At 38.5% G+C, this 11,252-nt stretch overlaps 1 protein-coding gene across 1 annotated transcript; it reads left to right on the forward strand.

Moving 5' to 3' along the window:
• Positions 1 to 7,812: 7,812 nt before the first annotated feature.
• On the forward strand, positions 7,813 to 9,658 carry LOC116675316 (uncharacterized). The gene is made up of 6 exons (XM_032507231.1): positions 7,813 to 7,887; positions 8,264 to 8,359; positions 8,484 to 8,536; positions 8,679 to 8,858; positions 8,943 to 9,047; positions 9,386 to 9,658. Exons 2-6 carry the CDS (start codon positions 8,284 to 8,286, stop codon positions 9,656 to 9,658), a joined length of 687 nt encoding a protein of 228 aa, XP_032363122.1. The 5' UTR covers positions 7,813 to 7,887; positions 8,264 to 8,283.
• The last annotated feature ends 1,594 nt before the right edge of the window (positions 9,659 to 11,252 follow it).

Consider the following 11,252-nt stretch of genomic DNA (forward strand, 5'->3'; position numbering starts at 1 on the left):
GAATTCTTTCTGACTTTGTTCTGTTTTTTTCTGTCTTTTGTTGGTCTGTTCTTCCAACACCTCGAAAGCAACAGTTGGATTTAGTAAGAGTACATGTTGACAGCTCACGCTTCAATCACAAGACTCCATATCCAGCTAAAAAATGACTTCATAAATATACAACACCTGCTACAATGGCAAATGCTTAAAAGACAGGAGAACAGTACTGGTCAGATACTAAGGGGGGGGGGGGGGGGCTAGGGACCACAGCACACTGGTTCCATCTGTCTGTCTTGTCTGCATGTTTTAGGCATTTCTGCTTGTTTTCAGAGTTTGTGACAATATATTTTATTTTTTTGAATTTGACAAAAATTTAGCTTTTGGTATGTAGCCAAAAATAGAAAATTATTACGTATTTTGCCGCAAAATTGAAAATTTCAAAACAACAGAGCTACTTGTTAGAATCAACCTGAATTTTCCTTTAAAACACACTTGCGCATTGACTTCACTTTTCAGACCCGGAGGTTTTGTCCTTTATTTTCTACAGTCTCTGGTAGTGAATAGCAAGAGACAAATACGTCTTTGATCGCGTTTTATTTGATCCATGAACTACACATAGGCTTAAATATCCAATAAAAGCTATATTATGAAATCTTTTTTTCAGGCTGCTAATTAATTAAAGCCAAATTTTATCTATTTTTCAGGCTACTCTAAAAAGGAATTGTCCTGTTAATCCAGATTCATTCAACATCACACAGGGCTGTAGAAATCAAGTAGGAGCCCATTACTTTCTCAAACAGAATACTCTCACTTTATTCATCTTGTATGGGACAAGTTATCTATTGTTGTGAAAATACATCAACTATTATTAAATTCAACTATTAAGTGAAACAAGTAAAGACATTAAAGTAAGGAATAGAAAAACAAGTCTAATATCATTTATTGATTCATTTGTTGAGCAGAGAAAATTACATGTTTTTATTACATAAACTTATTTAACAAACTGTATTGCTATCTGACAATTAAATTTTAGCCTATGTGTAGTTCATGGATCAAATAAAACGCGATCAAAGACGTATTTGTCTCTTGCTATTCACTACCAGAGACTGTAAAAATAAAGGACAAAACCTCCGGGTCTGAAAAGTGAAGTCAATGCGCAAGTGTGGCTTAAAGGAAAATTCAGGTTGATTCTAACAAGTAGCTCTGTTGTTTTGAAATTTGAAATGCTGTCAGTGGAGAGAAGAAAGAAAGAGAAAAACAAAAACTATTGGTGCTGCAAAATGCGTAAGAAATTTCTAGTTTTGGCCACATACCAAAAGCAAAATATTTGTCAAATTCAAAAAGTAACAGATATTGTCACAAACTCTGAAAACAAGCAGAAATGCCTAAAACATGCAGACAAGTGGGAACCAGTGTGCTGTTTACGGCTTTCTTAAATAGACCACGGTATCGATCACAGATTTACTGACGCAGAGATGGAGAGGACGCATGCGCCATATGTTTCACCCAATGAGCAGCAGCTTCTAATGGAAAGTAACGAGGAGGGGAAGAATATGATATGGAAAGTAACGAGGAGGAGAACACATAATATGCAAAAAGTGAAATACGGCTGTTATCAAACGGAGACATAAAGCCCAACACACTACAGAGGACCGACTGAATGCGTAATTATATATATATAAATATCTACTTAGCCGACTAGTCACTCCACTTTTTTTTTTTTTTTTTTTTTTTTTTACAAAGTTGTAGGCTACACTGTGTTTTAATTGCTTTAAACATGCTAGTTTCATGTTTCTGTTTTTATGTGATAAATGTACTGGTTTTATGTAAAGTGTCTTTGAGTAGCCTATCATGTAAAGCACAATATAAATAAAATGTATTATTATTTAGCCTACTGTGCCTTAAAAGTGAGCAGAGGGAATAATGTTCCTCAGGAAATGGACCCTAATGACTCTAGGCTTCATTCAATCCCTTATTCACATTGCCAGAACATGTTTTACAACCATATGCACAAATCTCTATAAGCTACGTGTAATTCAAAAATATGTGTACAATTAATGTCCATACAGAACAAACGGAATGGGACAAAAACTAGAAAAAGAAGTACGTGATTTCAATACACGCTGTTAGCATATGTGTAAAACAATATTCATGTTGTTTTTATTCTTCTGACAAGTAACAGCAACTAAATAAAAAATGAAGAAGCATTGTAGTGTTCCCGGTGTGATGAATGTAAACTCCACTATACACAGTATATAGGCCACGTTATTGGTCCAGGGATGTGAGACTTATTGGGAAGGTTATGAAACCAAAGTAAGTTCTAATAAAAACATGAAGCCTACATATTACGGAGTAACACAAACTGTCCTTTATTAGAGACGGACAAGCAACAAGAAAATGAATCATGAATGTATTGGTCTCTGACCAGTCTGCCATTAATATCATATCTGGGAATATCGCTGTATTTTCCCACTTAATCGCAGCTGACACAGCTAAAGCACAGGTCTGCAGGTGTCGTGCCAATGTACTTATCCCCGCCAGGATCTGTATCCCCTGGCCGCGGGAGCGCGCATGCACACAGAGCGGAGATTCTGCTGCCTTTCGAATTGTTTAACTGCTGCACTTTTAATTTACCTCTTAAATGGAACAAATAGCGACGTGGAAGACTCGGCAGGGTTTTCCATAGTAACATGGGTCTCAGTTAACTACATAAATACGTGTTTTTGTCGGTTACATTAAGGCGACGTGTGAATTGTTTATAGCGTCGTTTACTATTATGGACTGATAGACGTATCCTCCCTGTCCTCTAACGTGATTTCTGTTTTAATTTAATTTAGTTTAATATGGCTTTTCAATTAAACACTTTTTTTCACCTGTCTACCATATGAGTTACATAGGAGGTACCCAAAATATCAGGCTGTTTTTCACCTGATATTTTGTGTACCCCACCCCCTAACATGCAGAGGGTCTGTCCTGTCTATGATATGTGTTATTTTGTGTATTTAATAGGTCACAATAAACAACCTGACAACATTTGGAGAGGTCTGCTGTTGTCTAACAAAAGTTACATGGGGGGTACCCAAAATATCAGGCTGTTTTTCACCTGATATTTTGTGTATCCCACCCCCTAACATGCAAAGGGTCTGATAATGGCTAAGCCAAACAACTTAAGCCCACCGAGGTGCTGATATACAAACTTGAAACAAACACAGTCCTCGTTGCTTTTTGATGAACATTTATTGGTTTTAATGTTCTTCGAATGAACGTGCAATAATCCACGTGTCAATTGGCTCCAACGGACTTTTATACATCCACATGAACGTTGCGGGGTGTAGCTATTTAATGTGATCCAAAAACTATCAGTTCTGCTCCATTTAACAGTACCAAATACCTGCTGAAATGTTCCTACCTAAATAGATATCACTCCAAAACATACTAGTGGGTCCGTGTACGTTTTGATCGTTTGTTTTTTCGTTTGAACCACAAAACGAAATAAGGAGAAAACCACCGTTTTTCGTTTGTCGTTTCAAACCAAAAACAAAGAGACGGTAAAAAGAGAGCCGTTCTTCCGTTTTGCTTTCTGAATTCAAAAAACGAAAAACGAGTAAACCAATTTCAAATAACGGACCGTTTTTTGTTTTTTGACATTCTTATTTTCATTTCTCCGTTTGAAGATCTACATTAAAAGAAAGACAGGTGGGCCGGAAGTAATAGTAAATATAGCCTACAAAAATAAAAGCCAAGCTTTTATAACGGGAAAATTGTGCTGCACTAACGTTATACCAGAGTAACGTTAGAAGAAAAAAAAAATCAATCAATAAATAGGCTGATATGAACCTGGACCGAAAGAAATATGTTAGCAACATTAGTTTATCACAGTTATGTACTATCGAGCCTATCCACGTGCACATCGCCAGTCACGTTTAATGACGCATTGTTTGGTTTAATACAGTTGGTAATACCAAAGAACTTGTGTGTGCAGAGTTGTTACTGTTAGCTCTATATTAAATAATTAAATTAATATTTAATGTGGTTCCCACCATGTAATGGACCATCAAGTGCAGTTCAAAACGATTACAAAAACAGACCAGTAGGTGTCGCACCATGCCTGCTGTGTGCGAGCTTCTGTCACATGGAGATAATATAGAAATTAAGTTTTATGTTCTGTGATTTTGGAAAGCTAAACACTTTATATTATTTTCATTATAACTGTGCTTCACAAATCACGTTTCTTAGCCCTGCTGCTTAAGGCATTAGCATACTCACCAAAATGAGCTCTTTCTCTTCATAATGTTGTCTGATTTCCATGTGTGCTATTACTGTGTGAACTGTATTAGGAGTTGACTGTAACACTCACAAATTTAAAAACATGTCTCACATATACGCCTACAGTCCAGTGGGGTGTGTGCAATAGACAACAAGCAAGTGAACATAATCTAAACATTTTAATAAAATAAATTGATTTGTTTATTATTTTCATAAAATAACAATAGATTAACAACAAAGGGAGCTTTCTGAAGCTGTTCTGTACAGAGGAATGGGCAAAGATTCATCCAGTCAATTAGCAGGACTGTTCAAAAGTTACTGGAAACGTTTTCGTGCAGTTATTGCTGATGTTCTCAGCTTTGAAAGCCTGTTTTTCATAATGTAATTATGTTTTTGAAATTCATTTTGAGGACATCGTAAAATGTTCCTACCTTAGGGATTCACAGTAATTGTTCTGCAGACAGATTGTACATGCAATGCCTTTAAAGGCATGTGTATTGTATATATTGAATAAATGTTTAGCGTGTATAGATTCTTTTCACTTGCATGACACAATGGGAGTGTTGTATGTTATACACACTGGAATGTGTATAGTGAAGAAAGATTCACACAGTATATAGCACACTGGTACATCATTGTTTTGGCCAGATGGCCTCCATTAGGACATTTCTGATGTGAGTTTGTTATCTGAGCTGCTAAGAAGCTGATAGCAGTGTTAGAGTCAGGTTAAAACAGAAGGGCATGCAGGTTTAACTCTGGGCTGGGGGGGGAATGATGATAATTATAACTAGGTTACAAATAAAATCAAAAACCAAATGAAATGAACAACAATAAATACATCTGTATCAGTAATCTTGATTTAAAATAGTTTACCAAAGGCAAAATACAGTCAGTCATTTAAATACTGCCATCTGCTGGTCGACAGGGGAACAGTTTGTTCCATTACATGGAAACCACATTAAATATTAATTTAATTATTTAATATAGCGCTAACAGTAACAACTCTGCACACACAAATTCTTAGGTTACACTATATTACCAACTGTATTATAGGTTACCCTATATTACCAACTGTATTGAACCAATGCGCTCATTAAACGTGACGTGCACGTGGATAGGCTAAATAACTGTAATAAACTGTAATAAACTGTTGAGTTATGTTATACTGTTGTTGCAGCTAACGTTGTATTCGGAAGAAATAAGTTGGCGGTGGAGATGAATCATCTTTAGCCGTTCTTGGCATATTTATTTAGCTTCGGACACATCAGTCTCACGGTAAGAAAGCTTCTCTCTCAGCGCTACGGCATAACAACTGGGACAAAACAATGACGCAAACGCGCCCTCTATAGCTCACACAATAGCGCTCCCTTGTGGTAAACATTTACACAATATGGAACAGTACAGCATCATATTACCTAATATACAACTGACGACATAATGAACATATTTTAACATAAACTACTGTTGCAAACATATTTCTTTTGGTCCAGGTTCATATCAGCCTATTTATTGATTAATTTTTTTCTTCTAACGTTACTCTGGTATAAATGCAGCACAGTTTACCCATTATAAAAGCTTGGCTTTTATTTTTGTAGGCTATATTTACTATTACTTCCGGCCCACCTGTCTTTCTTTTAATGTAGATCTTCAAACGGAGAAATGAATATAGGAATTTCAAAAAAACAAAAACGGACCGTTATTTGAAATTGGTTTACTCGTTTTTCGTTTTTTGAATTCAGAAACCAAAACGGTAGAACGACTCTCTTTTTACCGTTTCTTTGTTTTTGGTTTGAAACGACAAACGAAATACGGTGGTTTTCTCGTTATTTCGTTTTTTGGTTCAAACGAAAAAACAAACGATCAAAACGTACACGGACCAGGAAGTCATCGGCAGTGTTATCAGAGCTTTTAGGAAAGTATGGATATTTGGGAAAACGTCCTCATTGACCAGCTGGTGTCATTTGTATGAAGGCTAGGAGACATCGGGACTGCTGCAGATGCCATGAGGCCATAGGTGTCACTGTGGAATCGAGTGTTCAGTTCCCTAAGCTGGCAGTCTAGCGCGTTGGAAATGTTGCGCAGATCGATGTCACTTAATAGACAAACAACTTTTTTTTAAATTAAGTTAAAAACTACTTAAGATTTAGACTAATTTAGCACAAATTATGAGATAATTTGACACTTTTTAATAATTCTTTATAATTAAATATAGCCTATTATATTCTTTTTTTTTTAATGAAAATTTGTGGGTGGGCCTGTTGAAAAGTGGGTGGGCCTAGGCCCGTCAGGCCCACCCATGACGCCGTGCCTGCCTGGCGGGGATAAGTACATTGGCACGACACCTGCAAGCAGCGGCCACTGGGCAGCGGTCAGCGGTCAGCGGTCAGCGGCCCCCGGGAAGCGGCAACCGGGCAGCGGTCAGCGGCCTCCGGGCTGCGGCCTCCGGGCAGCGGCCTCCAGGAAGCGGCCTCTGGGCAGCGGCCTCCGGGCAGCGGGCGCACGCCAGGCAGCCTGGACACACTACCGGCCCACCGGTATAAGTCCCGACTCTCAGGATTGCCACTCCACATCTGGGTGACAGTGCAACCATTTCTAACCTCCTAAACAACTGCTATAGTAGGGTTTAAATCAAACGCAACAACAATAGTGACAAATAATGCATGTTAATAAAAAAGAAAAAATAACACATGCAGAAGACAACGGAATAACTTAAACACGTTTATTTGGGATCAGAGCGTTAGCTGATTTAACACATGAGACTCCAAGATTAATTTTAGCCTGGCTAACAATACCGGTTTAATCCCTTATCCTGGTTTCGTGCAACAGGCCCCTGGTTGCGTATTTGTCTCGCGAGGTCTGGCAACACTGGCAGCAACCTTTAACTGTCTATGCCAGCAACGTGTTTTTGTTTGACGGGAGATAATTGTGTTGCTAGGAAACCGTAAACGTCAGCTCCATAGACATAACGTTAACGCTAAATGCCTACTCAGCTCTAGCTAGGTCTGCAAAAGTTACGGTATATTAGCTTTATCGCTAGTTAAAAACGTTGGCTAGCGTTACGTTAGCCAGTTTGCATACTTGTAGAAACGAAGTTACACAGATAGTTGCTAACTAAGCAAGTTGAAAAAAAGTTAGCAAAAGGTAAGTTAACGCACACTCTTCTCTCAGTAATATATTTTCTTCACGCATGCAAACATTTTCTTCTTATACACATGTATTATTTACAATTTAGCATGAAATCAAAAATTATGAATATGTATGTTAAATATAGAAATAGGAGAGAAAAGTATATATTTGTGTGTGAGTTAAAATACAGAAATATAAGAGTTAGCAGCAACCTTTAACTGTCTATGCCAGCAACGTGTTTTTGTTTGACGGGAGATAATTGTGTTGCTAGGAAACTGTAAACCTCAGCTCCATTCATAACGTTAACGCTAATGCCTACACTCAGCTCTAGCTAGGTCCAAAGTTACGGTATTAGCTTTATCGATAGTTAAAAACGTTGGCTAGCGTTAAGCCATAACGGTAGCCAGTTTGCATACTTGTCGAAGACAATGCTTACTCACGAGACGAAGTGACGTTACACAGATAGTAGCTAGTTGCTAATTAGCATTAAGCAAGTTGAAAAAAAGTCGGCAAACAGTAAGTTAACGTTAATTAAGGGGAGTTCGTTAGCATTCCTTATCTTACGTTATCTTTAACAACAGTTAAGTTACCTTGCCACAATTTCTTTTTGCATATTATTGCTTAACGTGTGTATTGTAACTAACTTAACAGCTAGCTAGCGTCAATGGTATGTGTGGAATGTTCTGGGACCACAAATTGGGCTAATATTTGAACATGATTGGTATCTGGCTAACGTTAACGTTACTTAAAGTAATAAAGTAAATAACTTTTTTCTTCATATCACTATTTTCTCTGATTAAAAAAGAAAACTCTAGCTGATGTTACTAAAGTAAAGTTAGTACTAATGCTAACGTTACTTTCCAATTTATTTTCCTCTGTGCTGCTGTCCCAGAGCCTGAGGGAATACATGTCATGGCCTCTGCATCTCCATCTCCGAGTGACTCTCTACTGAACCCCCCTGGTCAAAGCAGGGAAAATAATTCCAGAGGTAGGCCAAGCTAATATAGAGCATTTAGGTAGTCACTATGCAAATGGTTAGTTATGTATTACATGTTATAGCCAAAAGGCATAGGTTTGTCAACTCTTAATTCAATGTTGACATGCTGTCATAGAGCGGCGGCACAAGCTCCTTAAACTACAGAACGTCGATGTTCCAGACATACAGGTGAGACTGAGACAATATGAAATGCCATCTACTGTACACCTAATTTAGTACTCCCCATACTATTAATATAATTAGTCCAAAAGTAATTACAATATGCAGGTGTGGGTCTTTTGTAAATATCAATATCTTCCCCCTTATCTAGTCCTTGCTGAATAGGAAGGTAAAACGGAAAGAGCCCAGCCTCAAACACTTACAAGCCCGTCAGCAGATGTATTTCCCGGGCTGGGACACTCGGTCGCCTTCATCTCAACAAACAGAGCCGCCACACAGGCAGCGTCAAAAACCACCTGTCCACCTACCTCCTCTGGAATCCACGACCAAGGTCAGTGACGAGAATAAGCATTGCTTTAAAGATGTCTCTAGCGCTTGATAGACAGGTTTCTCAAAAGTATCTCTACAATTAAAGGCAAATCCAGGCGGGTACACTCAGTCACCTTCATCTCGACCAACCATGCAGCCACTTGAAAATAAACAACCTGTCAACCTACCTCCACTGCAATACAGGAACAAGGTCAGTGATGAGTAAGCATTGCTTTAAAAATGTCTGTAGTGCCTGATGGACAGGTACCACAAAAGTATCTTTAACTAAATGTTTGTATATATCAAAAATAAAGTCAATTCTAAAAAAACTACCATAAAAACTGTGGCAAAAGTATCAAGATTTCAAGCTCACCTGCCAGTCTAATTAACTGGTGACTAAATGTGGTGTAATGTTAGAAGGGAAAATCAGGCTCAGGCAGAAGCTTGACAAACCCTTCGGTAAAGGCTCAATTCACTGTTTACTGCCTGTTAAAGGAGCTACTTGCAGGAGATATTTAACTTTGATTGTGCCGTTCTACCACTCCTCAGTTGTTTAAGAATGTGCCAACCCCAGGTCACCCCAAAAGACCGCTGGACACAGTTGAAGTCTATGAGCACAGTAAGGATGACTATTTGATGGTAACCCATAAAGGTGTGGTATCAGTGTATAAGGAGGACTATGACTTCATAACCCATGAGCGCTGGGAAGAGGAGTACGAGTACCACTGCGAGCTGAGCCGCATCCCCTTCTTTGCCCTCTTCAAAAAGTTGAAACCTTCCATGTCTGGCGCTCCACAGTTCGCAGGGAGAAGATTCATTTGACCAGAAGTCCCTCCAAACTGTTTGTTTTTTGTCAATCAGGTACGTGACAATGCGCATAAATTGAGACCTGGATTTTCCCTAATCCGTCTTAATGGTCTTGAATACAGAATGCACACTGTAAATATACTTAGTGAGGGAAACATCTTGAGGTTTACACATTTCAGTTACTGTAAGTAGTGCGGATATTGTTTTAACATTTGCAGATGTCTTACAGCCTCTACGTTCTGCACTGATAGACATCGGAAAATGTGTTACCAATCAGTGACACAGGCTTGTTTCACATTGAGAAAAAACACACCTACACACTGCAAGAGTTTCAGGATGTCCAGTACAAACAACTGCAAGAGGTGCTATTCTACATCCATACAAAATCGGTCCAAATGTTTGAAGTATGCCTCCTCAGCAGCTCATTGCCCTCATTTGTTCATTATTGTAGTGTCGAGTAACTTGAAGAAGTTTCAAGACCTGGTAAAGGAGGTGACAGTTTCTGCATGTAGCAACTACTTGGCGGAACTTGAATCCAGATCTCATAAACTAAGTGTGTGCACATTGACCATATGGAGACACCGAAATGTACATACTGTACATAGACAGTACAGCAAATCCAGTATTAAAATGTAAGTGATAGTGAAAGTGTTTTTTGTCCATCACAGATGAGCAAAAGGACAGGAAAGTCTTCCATTGCTCAAGACTTTTCAATCCAGCCGCCTCATCTGGTGGGTCATTTTATTGTACTTGTTGCTGTTAAATTCTCTTTGCTTTCTATCTCTATTTGCATTGTGGACATACCAACTATTTCTTTGTCTACTATACATGGCATACTGTGACAATTAGTCAATAAAACAGAGCAATTGTTAACACCTTTCTCCTCATGCTATGATAGGTCAAATAATTGCTAATTATTCAGGCACGTCTATCACATTAACCCAGTCCACTCCTCCTCTGTCCCTCACCTACCGCTTTATCCGTCTTGTTGACTATTTGGTAGTCAACGCCTTGCACGTCTTAATGGTGAATGTAGTCACAGAACTGCTGGCTGGGCTCCAGGAGCCGGTACGCCAAACGCCTAGCCATGGCATTATTCAGAGCTGGAACCAGCCTGCTGAGGCTGCCTCTGACCCTACTGAAGAACAGACTGAAAAGAAGGTAAGTATTATTAATATTATTATTATTATTATATTAAATTGTATTGTTCGCAGTGAACCACAATAATTCCTATATCCCCAAATTGAGTTTTCAAGCAAAACACAGAGCAAATTCAGTTGTTGGTAAGGTGTGTCTTTATTAGTCTGTTGAGCCAGAAACTCGCCGTGACCCCCTATGTTCACCTCTGAGCTGATGCTGGACCCACATGCTTTGACTTACAACCCTCTGAGGAGAACTTTCAGGTCAGTTTTCTCAAACTGCCTCAAACTAACATTATTTACTATCTATTAAATACAATCTACAGTGTATTATTTTGTTAATTCCTACAGGAGAGTTTTGCAGAGATCATTGGGGGGTTTAAGAAAGCAGTGATGTCAGTCACTACACTTACAGCAGATCCTGATTTGGATTTCATTGACAGATCCTGGAGACTATAAGGTAGTAAAAT

The sequence above is a fragment of the Etheostoma spectabile genome, unplaced genomic scaffold (genome assembly GCF_008692095.1).
Source record: "Etheostoma spectabile isolate EspeVRDwgs_2016 unplaced genomic scaffold, UIUC_Espe_1.0 scaffold00001784, whole genome shotgun sequence".
Taxonomy (NCBI): domain Eukaryota; kingdom Metazoa; phylum Chordata; class Actinopteri; order Perciformes; family Percidae; genus Etheostoma; species Etheostoma spectabile.